Source organism: Bos mutus, chromosome 7, assembly GCF_027580195.1.
Source record: "Bos mutus isolate GX-2022 chromosome 7, NWIPB_WYAK_1.1, whole genome shotgun sequence".
NCBI classification, from domain to species: domain Eukaryota; kingdom Metazoa; phylum Chordata; class Mammalia; order Artiodactyla; family Bovidae; genus Bos; species Bos mutus.
Genome location: NC_091623.1, coordinates 83,593,887 through 83,613,839, shown reverse-complemented (window position 1 = coordinate 83,613,839; position 19,953 = coordinate 83,593,887). Strand labels below are relative to the sequence as shown.

The 19,953-nt window shown below is 58.0% G+C and overlaps 1 protein-coding gene across 2 annotated transcripts; it reads right to left on the bottom strand.

The window, feature by feature from the left end:
* Positions 1–588: 588 nt before the first annotated feature.
* On the bottom strand, positions 589–18,531 carry APC2 (APC regulator of WNT signaling pathway 2). Of its 2 annotated transcripts, none has more exons than XM_005890465.3 (14): positions 18,377–18,531; positions 18,136–18,226; positions 17,862–18,042; positions 16,931–17,039; positions 16,691–16,807; positions 16,038–16,115; positions 15,785–15,883; positions 14,905–15,295; positions 14,015–14,110; positions 11,373–11,512; positions 10,953–11,030; positions 10,696–10,812; positions 10,190–10,404; positions 589–6,234 (listed from the first exon to the last, which is right to left on the bottom strand). In XM_005890465.3, the coding sequence occupies exons 1-14, from the start codon at positions 18,515–18,517 to the stop codon at positions 1,326–1,328; spliced, it is 6,762 nt and encodes a 2,253-aa protein (XP_005890527.2). In that variant the 5' UTR covers positions 18,518–18,531; the 3' UTR covers positions 589–1,325. The 2 variants fall into 2 exon arrangements, with proteins under 2 accessions (XP_005890527.2, XP_070230402.1); XM_070374301.1 differs by having other exon boundaries at positions 16,691–16,804.
* Between the last annotated feature and the right edge of the window lie 1,422 nt (positions 18,532–19,953).

The following is a 19,953-nucleotide window of genomic DNA, read 5'->3' as shown; positions in this document are numbered from 1 at the left end:
TTAGGGTCAGCAGTAGCTGTTCTAGCGCTTGCTCAGTCCCCACCGCTTTCCCAGGCTCGCTCTCCCCAGGAGGAGTACGTGGTGCAGCCTTTCCTGCGTCCTTCTTCCGAACCCTGGCCTGCGGGACGCGATGTCGCAGCGTGTGTATCTTAAGGAGCGGCAGCACAGCGTCCGAGGGGGGCAGAGGCAGGGCTCCTTCAGCACGTCCTCTCCACCTGGCTCTGCTCCCCTCCTCCCAGAGAAGAGACAGGAACCGGCACACTGTTCCCGGCCCCCGGAGCAGCTCGGCAGGGCGGTGTGACTGCAGATCCTTAGGGCGGCTGAGAGCAGCTGCTGGCTCTCGCGCAGAGCCGGGCTCCTCAGGGAAGTGGGATCGGCTGTTCGGGCAGGTGTGCTGGCCCCCGGGAGGAGGCCACGCCCCACGGAGCCCGCAGATCCAAAGAACAGGAGACTCGGTGAAAAGGCAAAGACCTGGGACCAGGCAGGCGCCCGCGGGGACCACTTCCCGCAGAGCGCAATCCAGGTCCCGTAGTCCAGGCCTGGCTACCGGGCGGTGGCTAGGCCCCGGCCTCCCCTCCGTTTCTCGCTCTCCTCAGCCACGGCGCTCCCGGCACGCCTGCCTCTCCTGGTTCCTTACGAAGGCTGCGGGGACGCCCTGTGTACCCAGCTCCCCCGACCAGTTTTGGGGTGCTCCAGGCTCCCTGCGCGTGTCTGTCTGGGGTTGGGGCGGCCTTTCTGTCGGGCGCAGCACGCCCCTCTCGCACGCCCCCAGCTGAGGCCGAGACGGCAAACAAACCAGCTAAGCGGTAGTTAACCAATTACCCGGCCCTGCCCGTAATTACAGGCTTTCTCTTGCGCATGCGCAGCCGCCGCCCTCGGCTGGCAGGCTCCTGCTGCCGCCACCCTCCCAGCCCCTTCCCCACCTCGGCGGGCACTGTCATTCCCGCCCCCTCCTCCCCATGCGTTCCCCAGAGGAGAGGGGAGCAAGTGTGGTGCTAAAGCAGGGCCCGGCAGGGCGAGGAACCCAGAAGGGCACCGCTGAGGACGGCCCTAGCCAGGAGGATGGTCTCCGCGCGGGCGCCAGGGCTTCGTGGGCGCCCCCTTGCGGTGACGCGCGCTCCAGCTCGTAGCTCACTTTCCTCCCGAAGCCGCCTCGGCTCAAAAGCAAGCGTCTACGCGGGAGTGCGAGGCCCGTGTGGGCAGGGGTGAGGCTCGGAGGGCGGGGCCCTGGGTTTGGGGGTGGCAGGCGGGTCCTGGGACCACCCTAGGGGCAGCCAGACGGTCCTGGGCCAGGAGAAGATGTTCTGGAAGTCCAGTCCCGGCCACTATTCCAGGAGGCTGGTGGGGACCGGGGTGGGGGCCTTCTCCACGGTGGAGTCAGCGGTGGCCGCCACCATGGGGCTGGGCACGTAGTTGAAAGGGGGGACACGGGCGGAGCGGCTGGGGGAGCCGTGCCGGCTGGCGGGGACGAAGGGGATGGGTGCTGGCGCCTTGGAGGGCGGCCCGTCCACGTCGCTGCCAAGAAGGGAGGTGGGGCCGCCGGCCGTGGCCTGGGGGGGCGCCCTGCTCTCCATGCTCGGGGACGTGCTGGAGTTGGTCTTCGCAGCCGCGAAGTCTTCAGTCTGGACCACGGCGTCGCTGGTCTTGCGCTGTGGTGGGCCGGCTGGGCCGTCCTCCGGCGGGGAGCCCAGCAGTGGCAGGGCGCGGGCGGGCAGCGTGCTCCGCAGGATGTGCGGGACGTCCTCGTCCCGGATGCGGCGCCACGTGGTGCCCGGCGCGGCCACCCTGGGCAGCGGCCCGGCCTCCCCTGCGCTGCTGCGGCGGGTGGCATCCGCCGCAGGTTCGGGGATGGTGGCTTCCGGTCTGCGGGCCACGCTGATGTGAGGCAGGGAGGCGTAGCGCTTGACCGTCTCGGGCCCGGCGGCCGGCGTGCGGACGGGCAGGCGGGACGGGCTCTCGGAGCTGGTGCGCCGAGGTTGCCGCTCGCTGGGGCGGGGCCGGGCCGTGTGGGCCCGCTGCGGGGCCGGGGCCTGCCGGGAGCCTGCCCGCAGCTCATCACAGCGCGAGGAGCAGAGGAAGACAGCGGGTAGTGCTGGCCGGCCGCGGCAGGGCGAGGCAGCCTGGGTGGTCGGGTTGGTGGCTTCGGGTGCGGACAGTTCCGAGCGTCGGCGCCGCATCAGGCCCGGCGACTCCTTGATAAAGGTCAGCTGCCGCCGGAAACTCGAGCGGTCGGAGGATTCGCTGCCGCTGGAGCGGGCGGAGGCCACGCGCACCAGGCCCAGGCGGCCCCCTCGGGCTGCAGAGCCGCCTTCTGCGCCCACCCGGCCCCTGGGGCCTGGCTCCGGGGCTGCCCTAGCCAAGGGCGGCGGCCCCCGCCTGGCAGGCCTCTGCATGAAGGGGATCCTCACGGGTGACTTCTGCGTCTTGTGCTGCTTGGCCAGCAGGGCCCTTGCTGGAGTCTTGGGCACTGGGGAGGCCCTGGGGCCGGGCAGGGGCCCTGCAGGCTGGGCAGCAGGGGGTGACCTCCTGGGCAGAGGCTGGGAGGCCGGTGAGGTCTGAGAGGAACTTGACGATGGGGTCTTGGCAAGGCGGGCTGGTGGTGTGGCACTTCTCTGCGGGGGGCTGAGTGTTGCCAGCTCTGAGATCTTGCCAGGCCGGTGCAGGCTCCTAGACCGCTGCTGCCCTGGGTTGGGGGCTTTGGTGGGGGCTGCCGGCTGCACGGGGCTGGGCGCTCCCATCTTTCTTGCCACAATGCGGGAACCAGGGGCACCTCTGGGCTGTGCCCGGGTGGCCGGGGTGGGCATGTAGATCACTGTATGTCCCCGGAGCACCGCCGGCACCCCATTTGGGGCCTTCTGAGTGCCACGCGGCTTCTCCGGCCCGCTGCTGCGCTGGGTGAGGGCCCCTTCTGGTTTCTCTGGCCGCAGGGCACCACCCGCTTGGCGCTCTGCCCTTGGCCGACACCCCTTCCTATGCACAGTGGGCTGCAGGGTGGAACCCACAGACTGCCCTGTTGCAAAGGACAGAACAGAATCAGACTCTGAGGAGGCCTCACGTGCAGCCGCCGCTGCGGCCTGGTGCAGCCATGTGGCAACAGAGTTGGCACCCTCCTGGATGGCACGCCACTCGATGCTGTCCAGGTCTGAGGCATGGTCTGAGCTGGCCGCCTCCTCACCGCGCTCCCGGGGCCCTTCTGCTGCACGCTCCTTTGGCTGGGCCTCTCGGGGTGGGCGGCGCCTTGGGCCGGACACCTGGGGCTGGCGCCTGGGCAAGGCTGAGCCTATGCAACGCCGGAGCAGCTCTGCCTCAGCCCGAGGGCTGGGGCAGCCATCCTTCCTGCCCCCAGGGACCAGGTCCTTGGTGAGCCCTGGCTTGTGGACCCGGGGCCGACTGGCCATGCACTCGGAGGGCTCAGGTTCGCTGAGGGAGCTGGCGGAGGAGCTCAGGGAGTAGCACGGTGGTGTCTCATCTGCAATGAGACTGGGCTGGGCCCGGGCAGGCGGTGCCGCCTTGGGTGCAGCCTTGGGCACAGCCTGCACCTCCTTCCTGGCACCAGTCGGGCGCTCCCTCTTGACCGCCCGGGGGATCGCAGATGCCCGCCGTGGGGGTGCTGCTGCCACTGCTGTGGCCGGCTCCTCATCCGAGTCATTGCCATAGAAACAATACACAGCCTCCTCGGTGGGCGTTGTGAGGCAGAGAGACTGCAGAGCCCCATCCCCATGCTCCTGGCCTGGGCGGGAGCTGTCAGTGTCCCTGCAGGTGCTCGGGGGCTGCCGGAGGGGCAGCTCCAGCCCTACCCTGCCACTGCCAGCCCCCCGGGGCTGCTCTGTGCTCCGGCCCATGCCCCCCACCCTGTGCCGCTGCCCAGCAGACTGCCTAGTGGAGGCAGCACGACCCACGGGCTTCTTCCCATCCAAACGCCCACCATCCTTGGGGGGTCCCTGCAGGGTCTCGTCGCTGAGGGAAGCGGTGCTGGAGAAGTTGACTGGAGTGCCCTCAGCCGAGTCAGTGCAGGAGTCGTCCTCACGGGCTGGGGCAGGCACCAGCATGTAGACTGGCACGGGCAGCGTGCGGCAGCCAGGCACCAGTGCTGAGGCCACCTTTCGGAGCCGGGCAGGCACAGCCCCACCCAGGCACTCACGCAGCAGCTCCAGCTCCTGGTCGGTGGACGCCGGCCCTTCCAGACAGCCACTGGCCTCATCCCGTCGGCGGTGCCCTGGGCCTCCGCCTCCCCCACTGCCGCGCTCTGGGCAGGCAGGGGGCAGCAGCCGCAGCTCCACGTCTTTCTGCACGTAGAGCTCATGCAGGGCCAGTGCGCTGAGGCTGGAGGCACACGAGAAGTTCTCGTCGGGCTTCTCCACAGTGAAACGCACGCTGCCTGCGTCCAGCTCGGAGGGCAGCCGGCAGCGCTCCCGGCAGTCGGCGATGTCCAGGAAGCGCTTCACGTAACTCTCCCACTGCAGGCTGAACTGGGTGGCTTCCCGCTCGCCCGGTGGTGCTGGGGCCAGCGGTGGTGTCTTGCTGCGGCTCGGAGGCATGGTTTGCCCGGGGCTATCAGGCAGCTCACTGGGGCTGACCGTGCCACTGCCCAGCCCGCTGCATGGGTCACTGGGGATGGAGCTGGCAATGGATGGGCTCTCGAAGCTGCCCAGTGAACTGACTGAGCTGCAGCGGCTCAGCACCAGCGGTGTCTCCTGCACGCAGTTCTCAGAGGAGCTGGACGGCGTGGCATCCTCCACCCCCAGGCCCCGACCCCTCTGGGGCGCTGGGATGGCCATGGGCAGGGAGGCGGCCCCTGGGCCCCGCCAGGCCCCATCCAGCTCTGTTTCACCAGGGCCAGACTCCTCCAGCCCCTCCAGGGATGAGTCGCTCTCATCTAGGTCCCCAGCCTCACTGGGCCCCGGGCGGCCAGCTGAGGACAGTGAGGACAGCGAGCTGCAGCGGGACAGGCAGAGGGGTGCCTTCTCAACTACTAGCTTCTCAGGCACACTGCTCAGGCCTTCTGTGGACAGCCAGGCCTGTTTCCGGGCCCCAGGGGCCAGGGACCCCGCACCCGCCCTGGTGGTGCCCTCCAGCAGCGGCACGTGCTGGTAGGTGGGCGACAATTTGATGGTACGCACGTGGGCATCTGTGGCCTTGGCATCCCGGGCCTCAGGCTCAGCCTGGCCTCCAGGCAGGTTGAGGTCAAGCCGGCTGGGCCGCGCCTGACCACGTGGGGGCCCCTCTCGGTGCTCGGCCAGAGCAGCCAGCGAGCAGGGCCGAGAGTGTTCGCGAGGACAGTGCCCATCACTGGTGCTACCGCTGTTGAGACTGTCATTGGAAAGGCTGGCGTGGGCTGCCTTGAGCCGCAGCAGTGGGTGAGCCCGGCTGCTGCCTGCTTCCCGCCGCCCCCCCTCAGGCCCCCTGCAAGGTGAGCAGGATTGGGCACGGCCTTCTCGTGGGGCCTCCTGGCCAGGGTCCCCGGAGCTGAGGCTGAAGCTGTCGTCAGATGAGGTGTGCAGGGCCGAGATGTCCTCTACCAGCCTGTCGATGCGTGCCACCGCCAGCGCCAGCTTGGCCTTGGCCCTAGCTGCCACGGCTGCCTCTCCACCGGCCTCCTTCTCCACCTCCAGGCCTCCTCGGCGGGTGGGCGGGGCTCGGGCCAGCGCCTGGCCTTGCAGGAAGGGGCTGCCCAGGAAGAGGGAGAGCACTGCGGGGCTGGTGGGCTCTGCGGCAGTGGCGGCAGCAGCCAGGGAGGGCGCATCGTCGTCGTCAAAACAGCCCGAGTCAGAGGCGTAGTCCTGGGCCAGGCCGTCCAGGTGGCGCAGGGGCGGGAGGGGCTTCTTGCAGGCGGTCTCGGCCTCCGGCAGGCCCTGCTTCTCCAGGTGATCAAGTGCCTGAGCCAGGTGCCGTGTGTCCAGCTCGGCCTCCAGCGCCCGCTGCTTGCGCACGTACAGGCTGGGCGCGCAGGAGCCCGGGGAGACCGCGGTGGCCGCTGGCTGGTACTTGGCAGGCCGGTGAGCCAGCAGGTTGCGCAGCGCGGCGGCGCTGCCCATGGCGATCATTTTGTGCTTGGAGTGCACCAGGTTCCGCAGCATGCCCACGGCGCCCAGGTCCCACAGCAGCTCCTGGTCGCGGGGGCTGCGGGCCGACAGGTTCCAGAGCGTGCCGCACGCGTTGCTCACTATGGTCAGGCTGTGCGACGTCAGGTGCTGCAGCAGCGTCTGCAGGCAATTGTGGTCTCGCAGCACCTGCCTGCGGGAGGCGGGGCGGAGCGCATCAGGCCCCGCCCAACCTGGACACCGCCCACCACCCTCCGCTGCCGGATGGGGAAAATCCAAACAGAAGATGCCCAGGTAACTTTGAATTTCAAAAACAGGGCTAAATTCGTAGCGTAAGTGTATCCCAAACATTGGATGGGATGTACTTGTGCCAAAGCTTTTACTAGTATCAAACTATTAAACAGTACATAGAAAAGAAATGCAAAAAAAGCAAAATGGCTGTCTGGGGAGGCCTTACAAATAGCTGTGAAAAGAAGAGAAGCGAAAAGCAAAGGAGAAAAGGAAAAATATAAACATCTGAATTCAGAGTTCCAAAGAATAGCAAGAAGAGATAAGAAAGCCTTCTTCAGCGATCAATGCAAAGAAATAGAGGAAAACAACAGAATGGGAAAGACTAGGGATCTCTTCAAGAAAATCAGAGATACCAAAGGAACATTTCATGCAAAGATGAGCTCGATAAAGAACAGAAATGGTATGGACCTAACAGAAGCAGAAGATATTAAGAAGAGACGGCAAGAATACACAGAAGAACTGTACAAAAAAGATCTTCACGACCCAGATAATCACGATGGTGTGATCACTGACCTAGAGCCAGACATCCTGGAATGTGAAGTCAAGTGGGCCTTAGAAAGCATCACTACGAACAAAGCTAGTGGAGGTGATGGAATTCCAGTTGAGCTATTCCAAATCCTGAAAGATGATGCTGTGAAAGTGCTGCACTCAATATGCCAGCAAATTTGGAAAACTCAGCAGTGGCCACAGGACTGGAAAAGGTCAGTTTTCATTCCAATCCCAAAGAAAGGCAATGCCAAAGAATGCTCAAACTACTGCACAATTGCACTCATCTCACACACTAGTAAAGTAATGCTCAAAATTCTCCAAGCCAGGCCTCAGCAATATGTGAACGGTGAACTTCCTGATGTTCAAGCTGGTTTTAGAAAAGGCAGAGGAACCAGAGATCAAATTGCCAACATCCGCTGGATCATGGAAAAAGCAAGAGAGTTGCAGAAAAACATCTATTTCTGCTTTATTGACTATGCCAAAGCCTTTGACTGTGTGGATCACAATAAACTGTGGAAAATTCTGAAAGAGATGGGAATACCAGACCACCTGATCTGCCTCTTGAGAAATTTGTATGCATGTCAAGAAGCAACAGTTAGAACTGGACATGGAACAACAGTCTGGTTCCAAATATGAAAAGGAGTACGTCAAGGCTGTATATTGTCACCCTGTTTATTTAACTTATATGCAGAGTACATCATGAGAAACGCTGGACTGGAAGAAACACAAGCTGGAGTCAAGATTGCCGGGAGAAATACCAATAACCTCAGATATGCAGATGACACCATCCTTGTGGCAGAAAGTGAAGAGGAACTAAAAAGCCTCTTGATGAAAGTGAAAGAGGAGAGTGAAAAAGTTGGCTTAAAGCTCAACATTCAGAAAACAAAGATCATGGCATCCGGTCCCATCATTTCATGGGAAATAGATGGGGAAACAGTGTCAGACTTTATTTTTTGGGCTCCAAAATCACTACAGATGGTGACTGCAGCCATGAAATTAAAAGACGCTTACTCCTTGGAAGAAAAGTTATGACCAACCTTGACAGCATATTCAAAAGCAGAGACATTACTTTGCCAACAAAGGTCTGTCTAGTCAAGGCTATGGTTTTTCCAGTGGTCATGTATGGATGTGAGAGTTGGACTGTGAAGAAGGCTGAGCGCCAAAGAATTGATGCTTTTAAACTGTGGTGTTAGAGAAGACTCTTGAGAGTCCCTTGGACTGCAAGGAGATCCAACAGTTCATTCTGAAGGAGATCAGCCCTGGGATTTCTTTGGAAGGAATGATGCTAAAGCTGAAACTCCAGTACTTTGGCCACCTCATGCGAAGAGTTGACTCATTGGAAAAGACTGTGATGCTGGGAGGGATTGGGAGCAGGAGGAGAAGGGGATGACAGAGGATGAGATGGCTGGATGGTATTACTGACTCGATGGACCTGAGTCTGAGTGAACTCTGGGAGTTGGTGATGGACAGGGAGGCCTGGCGTGCTGCAATTCACGGGGTCACAAAGAGTCCGACAAGACTCAGCGACTGATCTGATCTGATTAAACTACTATTAATTCATTAATAATACTCATTTAAAATGAAATTTAGTTAACTCATTTTATTAAAATTTTTATTCTATAATGGAGTATAATTGACTTACAATGTTGTTAGTTTTAGACGTACAGCAAAGTGGTTCTGTTATACCTTTGTACATTCTTTCTTGGATTCTTTTCGCATCTACTAGATTGAGTAGAATTCACTGTGCTATACAGTAGGTCCTTGTTATTTTACATATAGTAGTGTGTAGTATATTTCATTATATACCTATGCTAGAGGTTTTTGTTTCTATTTATTATAGCATTAGTAGTAGATGAAATGTTTTATTTTGCTTGATAAGACTTTTTTTTCTGTCCACTCCATGACTTGTAAGATCTTATTTCCCCCACCAGGGATGACTGAACCTGGGCCCTTGGTAATGAAAGCACGCCAGGGAATTCTCTACTGGGGTAAGATCGTTAGCACAAGTATATCCCATGTAATTGGAGATGTGAATGGCAACCCACTCCAGTATTCTTGCCTGGAAAACTCCATGGACAGAGGAGCCTGGAGGTCTATACTCCATGGGGTTGCAAAGAGTCAGACACAGCTGAGCGACTAACACACTTACTTATCCCATGTAATATTTGGGATATACTGAAAATAGTATTGGGGGCTTCCCAGGTGGCGCTAGTGGTAAGGAATCCACCTGCCAATATGGGAGAGGTGGATTCAACCTCTGGATTGGGAGCCTGGACAAAGAAATGGCAATGCTCTCCAGTATTCTTGCCTGGGAAATCCCATGGACTGTAACCCACCAGGCTCCTCTGTCCATGGGGTCCTAGAGGGTGAGACACAACTAAGTGACTAAGCACACACACACACACACACACAGATAGTATTAAAAGGAAACAAATCTAAGTGTTGTTTCTTAATGTTTTAACTAATAAAATCTTCAGCACAGGTATATCCCATGCAATATTTGGGATATACTGAGACATATACTTTTTAAAAGTTATGTACTTTCATACATCAGAAGCATTACTTATTAGTAATATTAATAAGTGATATTAATAAATAATAAGTTTTTATTGCTGTTTAGAAAATGATGCATTTTTATTTTAATAAATTCATTTAAAATTCAGTATAAGTATCCAATATGTTACATAGTAGGAAATAAATATGTTAATGAAGAATAGGTATTGTTTTACTTAATATTAATGAATATTTTAATAAAGAGCAAGTATTTATTATTAATGTTATTTAGAAAATTATGTATATTTTTACTGAGTTAATTTAAAATTTAGTACAACTATATCACATGCAGAGTTTGGGATATACTTTTAAAAGTTATCTCTGTTCACATATTGAAGTATTGCTTATTGTTAATGTTACCTAGTAAGTTACTTATTACATAGTGAATAACATTTTAATAAATAACAAGTATTATTATTATTACTTGAATATTATGTTTATTTCTACAAAACTAGTTTAAAATGGAGTACAAGTATATCCCATGCAGTATTGGGGATGTATTTATACTAAAAATAGCACCTGGGGTCATCTAGATGACTCATTGGCAGGAGAAGGCAAGGCTCCCCCAGGAGTTTACTGCAGAGGGGGAGCTGCCAGCCCCACCCCCGTACCCCCACTCCCTCCCCCACCTCTTTACCCCCAGCCCTGCTCCAGTGCCCCTTACACCTCCTTCCTCCACCCCACAGCACCCCCTCTCCTTCCCCCCGCCACTTCTTTCCCCAAGCCCCGCCCCAGTGCCCCCCACACCTCATTCCTCTGACCCCAGCATTCCCTACTCCCTTGCCCCCCATCCCCTTCCCCTGCCCCCAGCTGACCTGTAGTCCTCGCGGGTGGCGATGAGGCTGGACACATTGCGCAGGATGCCACCACCGCTCTCAATGATGGCTAGCGAGTTGCTCTGGCACTTGTAAGTCAGTGTGCTTACCAGGAAGCCCAGGGCACCATCCACCTGGCAGATGGCTGCCTTGTTCTCCGTGCTGTGCGCCGAGAGGTTCCACAGGGCGCTAAGCACGCTCTTCAGGGTGGACTCCTGGGTGCGGGGCAGGAGTGGCAGGGGGTCAACAATGTGGGGGGGATGACACATCCTACTCACCAGGCCCTCTCCCCGGAGGCACCCACATAAGGTACCCAGATGCATTTTCAAATTTAACTAACAAGTAATGGAATCAGCCATGACAGGTTCTCTGAGCGGCAATGTTGGAAGCCCCAGGTGTGGGCCCATTACCAAGCAGTGGGTTGTCTGACTTGGTTTCCCCCTAGGTGGAGGGGCCTCCTGACCGCCCTGGCTGCCCCGCCCCTCAGCCACCCACCCGATGCCCACCTTGGTGGCTCGCAGGACGCACTGCATCAGGGCAGTCATGCTGCCCACCTCCCTCAGCACCTTCTTGCTGTTGATGTCGGCCCTCCAGGACAGGTTGCGCAGGATGCTAGACACGACCTGGGGGCGGGGCAGGGCAGGCAGGGTGGGCCTGGGCCAGGCTCCCACCCTTAAGGCCTGAAGCAGCTGGCACACGGCAAAGCCCAGGGGATGCCCTCCACCTCCCCCCGCCCCCCAGTGTTCCCACAGCCTCCTGATACCTGGTGCAGCTCCTCACTCTCAGATGCCAGCTGGGCCACAATGGCCTCCATGCAGCCCCGGCGGGCGCACAGTGCAGCCTGTGGGGGGCACAGGGAAGTCATGCCATATAGGGAGGACAGGTGGGGCGAGTGTTAAGCAAGCACTTGCAATGTGCTGGAGCTTGAACCCCACCCCCATCTTCACCACCATGGAGGGAGGGGAGCAGTCATTTCATTGCTCAGATGAGCCTGAGGCTCAGGCAGATGCAAACACTGGCCTCCCCCCAGCCCTCCATCCACAGCCCAGAGGCCCCCCAGTCCACAGGGCAGAATGGCCAAGAGGACGCTGGTCGAGGGAGAAGCTGGGCCACAGTCTCCCCGCCTGTCCCACAGCTCAGCGCTGCTCCGGGCCGGGTGAGGCCGACCCACCCACCCAGGCACCTTGTTGGCAACGTCCCCGAAGGTGAGGTTGGTGAGGGTCATGCCAGCGTATCGGCGCAGGGCCAGGTTGAGAGGGTCCCGGGTCATCTTGTGCATCTCATGGTCAACCTGCAGTAACTCCGCCACTGCCTGCAGCCCACCTGTAGGGGGACCCGGGAGCGCAAGGGTGGTCAGATGCCCCCAGCCATCCCGCCTCACAGGTCATTCGACTATACACCCTCCCTTCTGTCCCACCCCCAATCTGCTCTCCTTAAACCTACTTTTGAAGCCCGACTCTGAGGACACCTCCTCCAGATAGCTGGCTGGCAGGCTGGGCCTTCCCCCAGTGCCCTGTGCCTCCACGCCTGCTTCCTTTCCACCCTCAGTTTCCAGTCACACTTGGTCCAACTGCAGAGCCTTTGCATGCACTATTCCCTCTGCCCAGGTGCTCTTCCCCACTGTCCACCCAGTTTCCTGGGTCCCCTTCTGTTCAAGAGTCACTTCCTCAGGGAAGGCCCCCAAATTCCCAAACAAGAAGCCTCAAAACCATTAGACGGAGAACCACTGAGGGCAGGGCGGAAGGCTGTGCCCCGCCACGTCCCCAGGACGGACCAGATGGCATATGCTCAGGAGCCATTGCTGATGGCCCACACACACAATCTTCTGTTCACTAGGACACAGGGTTCTCACGAATGTGGAGGGTGATGGTCAAAAGGTGCAGGAACCCAGACACACACGGCCCTTCCCCTCGCTCAGCAACGGGATCCTTCTCAGGGCTGTGAAGCGTTTTTGCTCATGAGCACACCAGTGGGGGCCACCCTGGGGAGGGGCTTGGCAACACAAACCCACAAGCTTCCAAAGTGACCCTTTGTATGTGTGTACACAGCAGAATGAGTCACGATACCCAGAAGATGGACAAAACCCAAGTGCCCATCACCAGATGATGGATAAACACAATATGGTCCCTCCACACCCGGGAGCATCACTCAGCCCTGAAAAGGAGAGAAGCCCTGACACTCACTACCACGTGGATGGACCCTGAGAACATGATGCTGAGTGAGAGAAGTGGACACAGAAGGACACACAGGATGTGATTCCACTTATGGGAAACATCTAGAACAGGCCAATCCACACACACACAGGGTGGGCTCTTGGTTGCCAGGGGCTAGCGCTGGGGGAGAGGGAGTGAGAGGTTAATGGGGACGGAGTTTCAGTTTGAGAAAATATGATTTAAAATGGTTAGAATGGTGGGAGGTGGGAGGGAGGTTCAAGAGGGAGGGGACATACATATATATACACACACACACCTATGACTGATTCATACATGGCAGTATATGGCAGAAACCAACAATACTGTAAAACAATTATCCTTCCATAAAAATAATTGTTTAAAAAATGGTTAAAACAGTAAATTTTATGTTATATATAATTTACTACAATTTGAAAAAAATGTTGAGATACATAATTCAAAGTTAAGGAGGGTATCCAAAGCCTTTTTGCTTCTTAAAAATCCACTCCCAGGAACTCATATATACATATAGTGGAATATTACTCAGCCACAAAAAAGAACAAAATATTGCCATTTGCAGCAACATGAATGCAACTGGAGATTTTCTGTGAAAGACAACAACAAAAGCCATATGATGTTACTTATGTGGAATCTAAAATATGACACAAATGAACCTCTCCCCCAAACAGACTCACAGACACAGAGAATAGACTTGTGGTTGCTGACAGGGAAGGACGGAGTGGGGGGCTGGGGTTAGCAGATGTACGCTATTATGTGCAGGATGGATGCACAACGAGGTCCTACTCTATGGCACAGAGAACTATATTCAATACCCTGTGATAAGCCATAATGGAAAAGAATAAAAATATATATATATATAGCTGAATCAATTTACACCTGAAACCAACACATTATAAATCAACTATACTCCTATAACAAATATTTACCATACTATAAATTAAAACGGAGAAATCTTATAACCCCAGAAAGCACAGCCCAGGGGTCCTCAGAGTTGTTACGTGCCTGTTAAATTGCACTGAACACGCCATGCCCACAAGAGGGGAAAAGGCAAATCATATCTTAACTTCATCAACACAGGTGACCTTTCAGGCCTCCTGGAGGGCCTCCACAGACCCCCTCCCCCAGGGGTCTGTGGAACAGCCAAGAGAGGAAAGCCTCAAGAGCTATGCGCTCTTGTAAAGTGGCCACTGCTCCAGATGCCCCCCGCCCTGCCCTAGAAAGGCTGCGCCCAGCTGCTCCCCCACCCCTCACCCCACGATGTCGGACCATGTGAGACCTTAGGGAACTTCTGAGTGCTCCGACCACCTGCCAGGTGAGAAGTATGTGCCTTATTTTGTATTAATTAGAGTAAAACAGAGCAGATGAATGTCATTTGCACCCTTGGTATTTCTGTTTCCAACATTTCAACTGACCTTCGTTAGGAAAAAGATGTAATATTCCCAAACCTAAAATTTCACAGGGTCGCCCTGCCCTGACTACTGGTAGGTTCAATTCACCTCAGCTCCTGACTTTCCCTGCCCTGCCCCCATTGTCTGAGTCCCAGAACCACTAGGGCCCAGAGCCTGCCCTGCACTGGAGGAGGCCTGGAGACCTTGGACCAGATCAGAGGCGGGGGTTGATGAGGGACACTCACCCAGCTCATTCATAGCTCGGCGGTATTCCTCGTCAAAGGACAGCTTCATCACGGCGCAGGTGGCCTGACAGATCTGTGGCTCTATGGGCACCGGCGCTGTGGGCACGAGGACCATGGTCAGAGCCCTCCCACTCCCGGAGATGTGACCTGGTGGGTCCCCGCCCCTCCCTGTGGTCTGCACTCTGCAGGCCTGCCAAAACCACAGAGTTTTTGAAAGTGCTGTGCGCTGGGCTTGTGGGAGTCACTCCTGGAGCAGAGGGGCCTCCTTTACAGAACCTCTAAAGTGAACAAGGAGCGACCTGCCTCACTCAGCCTGGTGCTCAGCATCGGATATTAACTTTGCAATCAGCCACAAAAGCTGCTGCTGCTGCTGCTGCTGCTAAGTTGCTTCAGTCGTGTCCGACTCTATGCGACCCCATAGACGGTAGCCCACCAGGCTCCCCTGTCCCTGGGATTCTCCAGGCAAGACACTGGAGTGGGTTGCCATTTCCTTCTCCAATGCATGAAAGTGAAAAGTGAAAGTGAAGTCGCTCAGTCGTGTCCGACTCTTAGCGCTGACCCCATGGACAGCAGCCCGCCAGGCTCCTCCATCCATGGGATTTTCCAGGCAAGACTACTGGAGTGGGGTGCCATTGCCTTCTCCGCCACCAAAGCTAGGAATCTCAAACTCCGCACTCACGTTTGGAGGGTTGCCTACAATCCATGGTTTCTTGAACATCTATCCCGCGGCCTGGGTTGTTCCTGGTTGTCCCTTCGCCAGTCTATCTTCCCAGGTTCCCATGAGACCTCAGCCAGCGCCAGGCACAAAGCAGGTGCCCAGGAGAAGCCAGAGGCCCCTGACACCCCAGGGTGCTGCCCTGCCCCTCGGGGAGCCCAGGATGCACACTCACCAGCACCAGTGCCGCTGCCCTCAGGCCCGCCATCCCGGGCCTGCAGCCAGTCCCAACAGGTCTCGCAGTAGGCGCGGATCTGCTCCAGCACGTGTAACACGCGCATCTCCTTGCGTGCTAGCCCCTGGTCGGGCTGAGAGAAGACGATATTGTGCAGCGCTGCATTGGCACGCATGCGCGCGTCCTTGGCTCCCGGAGCCCCGGGGGTCCCGTTGCGACCCCCGGCCCCGGCCTCAGTGCCGTGCAGGATCTGCAGCAGCAGCGGCAGACAGCCTGAGCGGCGCATGGCCACGCAGCTTTCGGGTGAGCTGGACATGGCGAGCAGCGTCCGCGCCGTGTCCTCCTGGTCCCGCGTTGCCAGCATGGACAGGAGCCAGAAGACCACCTCCACCTGCGAGAGGCAGGAGATGTCAGGGTGGGGAGGCTGCACTCCCCAGCCAGGGACAGTCCCCCAGCTTCTGGGGACTCCCCTTAAACAAGGGAGTCCCATCATGTTAGCCCTCGCTCACCCTAATACCCTCACCCTGCATCCTCCCAGAGAACAGCACACACATACATGCTACTGCAGAGACGCCCCCAGTCCGTGAGGGCCAAAGGCCCACCCCACCGGTATCACGGGGACTCTTAAGTCTAGCATGCCCTCCAAATTTACAGGACAGGTAGCCACACCTATGCCAGGCTCCAGATTACAACCCAGCCTCACCAAGCACTCCAACTCAGGGCGATCCTCCCACACCTGGATAAGCTTTATAGCCGCCTGGAGAGGAAGGGCCTTCAAATGCAGTAGGGGTGCAGGACCCACTTCACTATGTATCCCAACCAAGCCACCGCCATCCCTCCACCTCGCCTGTGAGCATCCCCCGACCTGGACTCCCCTCACCTTACTGTTGCCTGGCTGAGGGGCACCATCCTCAGGGTGCGTGGGGACCTCATTCTCAGCGTCCTCGTCCATGGGCATCGACTTCACTGCCAGCAAGGCCTGTGGGAGAGCGCCAGGCCTGTAGTTTCCGCCCAGGGGCACCATACAAAGCTCTCAGGCTGCCATGACAACGTAGTGGGGGCAGGGTCTTGGGGGTCCCCTTAATGCCTTGGCTGTCATCATCCACTAGGGCCCTAGCTCCGGCCCCTGGTACCTGGGGCTCGGTCTGCTGCACTCGGTCCTGCGCGGACAGCAGTTCCTTGTCGATCTGCTCCAGACGGGAAGCACGGATCTGAGTGGGAGAAAATGCATGCTGTGGAAATCCTGACTCGTCCCGACTCCGCCCACGTCCCAATATGGCCCCACCCTCAGCTCAAATCGGCCCCACCCACTGTCATAGCCTCACCCTGGGCTCTGACCCTGGGCTTCTTCCTTAATGTGGCCCTCCCACTCTAAACCCCACCCAGTTACTTGTCTCCACTCACTTCCTGGCCCCACCCTTAACCCCCGGACTCTGGACCCGCTCAAAACTTAGACCCCTGGCTGCCCACCAGACACACTCAACTTTCTGACTTGGTCCCGCCATTTGACTGGCAACGCCCAAGTCTTGTTCAGACTCAGTTCCTCGCACTGTCGGCCCCGTCCCCATCGCCCGGGGACTCTGCCCTCTGTGCTGGGTCCGGCCTAAGCCCCCTCTGGCTCTGTTCACAACCCGCTCTAGCTGTGGCTCTGCCACCTGCGACAGGCCCCACCCACAGGAGCCTCTGCTCTCTGATTCGCCCTCAGGCATATAACCCCGCCCTCTAACCCAGACTCCTCCCACAAGATCTGCGCTCTAATTCTCCCACTGCCCCGCCCGCGCAGTACCTGCGCCCGCTGCACCATCTCGTCCGAGGTGCCGAAGCGCTCCTCCATCAGCGAGCGGATGTGTTGGGCCTCGAATTCCAGCTGCTGCCGGATCAGATCCATCTGCATTGAGAACTGCTGGGAGGAGCGGACGGGCCCCGGTGAGGGGGCTCCCGGGAGAGGGAGAGGCCTCCACCTCCGCTCTATGCCTCCCGCCATAGGCGGGGCCCTGTCGACCCCGGGGCAACCCAGGGAGCTCACCGTCTCCACGTGCGGGAGTTCATCCAAGCGCTTAGATAGCCCCTGCAACTGCGAGTAATACCAGAGCTTCTCCTTTTCCTCCTTCTCAATCTCATTCAACAGGAAACACCTGGGGAAGGGCAGGTTGGTGGGCGCGGGCTCTCAGGGCGGGAGCCGAGGCTTATGTGCTGTCTACCCTGATATTAATGATCACTTCTTGGGTGTCATGTTAAAAAAGTCAGTGTGGCAAAATCTCAGCGTCCATAGCACTCCCGGGACTGGGGTGGGGATGGGGTGCAGAAATTAATTGAAAGTTAAAAAGGCAACTCATTTGTAGACTGTAATCCTCGGAGAAAGGCTCTGAGGAGGTTAACACCTCTCCAATACTGGATAATTACCTTCTAGCCTACACAGGGTAAACTTGAGGCTCAGACTTCTTCATGACTTGTGCGGAGACACTGTTATTCCCATTCTACAGGGCAGAAGTCTGAGGCTAGCAGGGGCTAGGGTTCCTGCCTGAGGTCAGACAGCAAAGCATAGAGTTAACTCCAGCTTGCTCCAGAGCTGTTCTACCTGACCCTACACGACCCAGCTGAGCTAGGCACCCAGACCCTGCCTCCTCCTGGCCTCAGGCCCAGGTTTCTTGGGCAGCAGCCCTTTCTCCATAAAGATTGCCTTGAGTCCCCCTGGCTCCAGGCCTGACTCTGAGCCCTGGCACCGGACACAGCCCTATCCCTGGCAATGCCTGTGTGTCCGGGACCCCTGGGGACGTCTCCCAGGAGTCTTCCCCTCAGCAGGAACACCCCCCTCCTCTTTGTCCTCCGGTTGAGGTCAGTTGGGCCAGGGAAGGGGGCTGAGGTACCAGCCCCCCTGGGGACAGTGGGTGGGGTGGGGTGGGGTGGGGGCAGGGCAGGAGGGCTCACAAGGTGGGTGGAGATCCCCCCCATCTCACCGTTCCCGGTCCAGTTCCTCTAGGAGCCGAATGGTGGCCCGGCTCAGCTCCCCAAAATTCTCCTTGGAGGGCCCAGAGCTGTGCACCGGGCTTCCCTCAGGGGTCCGGGTAGTGGGTTCAGGGGCCAGAGCTGGGGGCTGGAACTTGAGGTTATACAGGCTGGTGATGTCCATCTGCAGGGCTTGGTGGGCATGGAGAGAGAGGTGAAAATAAGTACCTCTCCCTTCCTCCCCTCCCTGCAGTATTCAGAGGAAGTCCCAGGTCAGTGCCTCACCTTTCAGCTGTTCCAGCACCTCAGTCTGCCCGGAGGACACCAACACACGGGCCTCCTGCTCTAGCTTGCCCTGTAAGTGCTGCAGGACCGCCTGAAAATGGAGGCAGGAAAGACAGTGGTCGGTGAGGCCTGGGAGCTCCGGGTCTGGCCATCTGTTAGATGCCCTCGTCCTGCCCACCCATGCCTTGTTTGTCCCTGCGCCGAAGGCTGAGGCCTCGCCTCGCCTCGCCTCGCCTCACACCTTCATTCCCGACGTCTCTGTCTCCAGCTTGGACAGGTGGCTTGAATTATCCCGAAGCTCCTGCCGCAGGTGACTGTTCTCGGCCTTCAAGGCCTCCACCTGCCGCACCAGCTGCTCATAGGCTGCCACTGAGCTCGTCATCTTCAGCGCCTGTAGTGCCTGGGGCCACGGGAGAGAGGGATCATCTAAGGGTCTGGGGAGGGTGCAGCCTCTGACCTAGGTTCTGGCCCTCCCACCCAGCCCTGGGTGGGTCTCAGGCAGGGTGGCTGGATGTTGCAGGCAGGATGGTGCTGGTCCAGGGAGTCTGGGGGACAGACGACCTGGCAGATGGAGTGACAGACACAAGCAGGCCGGGACAACAGGAGACAGAGGGACAGAGCCATTGAACAGGTTTTCAGACAGACAGCCAAAGTGACCAATAGACAAGACACACAGACAGATGCTGGCCCTCACTGTGGGGGCTTCTGGACACACAAACGGACAGCCAGCTAGATAGACAGATAGCCTGACAATTTAATTTTATTATTATTATTAATTTTTGGCCACATCCATGACACGTGGGACCTTAGTTTCTCAACTGGGGATTGAACCCACACCCCCTGCATTCAAGGCCATATGTCTCAACCCCTGGACCACCGAGGTAGTCCCCAATCTGACAATTTAAACTTGCAGGTGGGCTTTCCAGCCCAGTGCCACCAGGCTCACAGACACACAGACAGAGACAGACAGACAGACAGATGATAAACCAAGACCTTCTCCTGAATGAGCACAACTGCCCAGAGGCTGGGTGGACAGACTGCCAGCTGGTCCAGATGATGGACAATAAGAATGCCATGAAGGTTCTAAGAAAGTGGTGGACAAGCTGATGGTGGAGCCCTGGCAACTGTACAGTTAGAGAGACCCAGAACCATGGGGGTCACCTAGGGGTCTGGAACTTGGACACCTGCAGCCCCCACACCCATTCAAGCAGCAGTTGGATCCAGAGTACCTCCCTGCTGGGCCCGGTGCCCCTCCGGTCAGCCCTCTGCTAGCCCCTCTGGCCCCCGGGGCCTCCTGCCCCATCCCCAGCACATGGCCACCAGTGCTTGCTTCTTTGTGTGTCTGGCTGTCCTTCCTCACTCGGCCCAACCTCCTCCGTCTGTCCAGCTGGCCAGTGCCTCCTCCCTCGGCTTGGCCCTCCTGACGGTGCAATCCTACCACCAGCCCCCTTCCCTCTTTGTTCCCTTCCCATCAGCCCATGCCCCCTCCCTCCGCCTTTGTCTGAGGCACACCAATGGCAGCCCATCTCCTCTGCCACCTCCTCCCTAGGAGCTCCTTCCCCAAGTCAATCAGTCAGCCACCCCTGCCCACGGCAGGGGGGGCCGCGCACCTGCCCCCTCCCCTCCCCCTCCCCCACCTGGCCGCACCCATTCATTCGCTTTTTCACTCATTCTCCTCTCTCTCCCTCACCAAGGAGACCCCCTCACCCTAGGGATCCCAAGGGCACAGCTGAGCCTGGAGTAGCGGTGCAGGGGCTTGGCCCCAGGCATGACATGGAGTCAGTCCTTTCTAATCATTCAGAGGATCTACTGCATGCC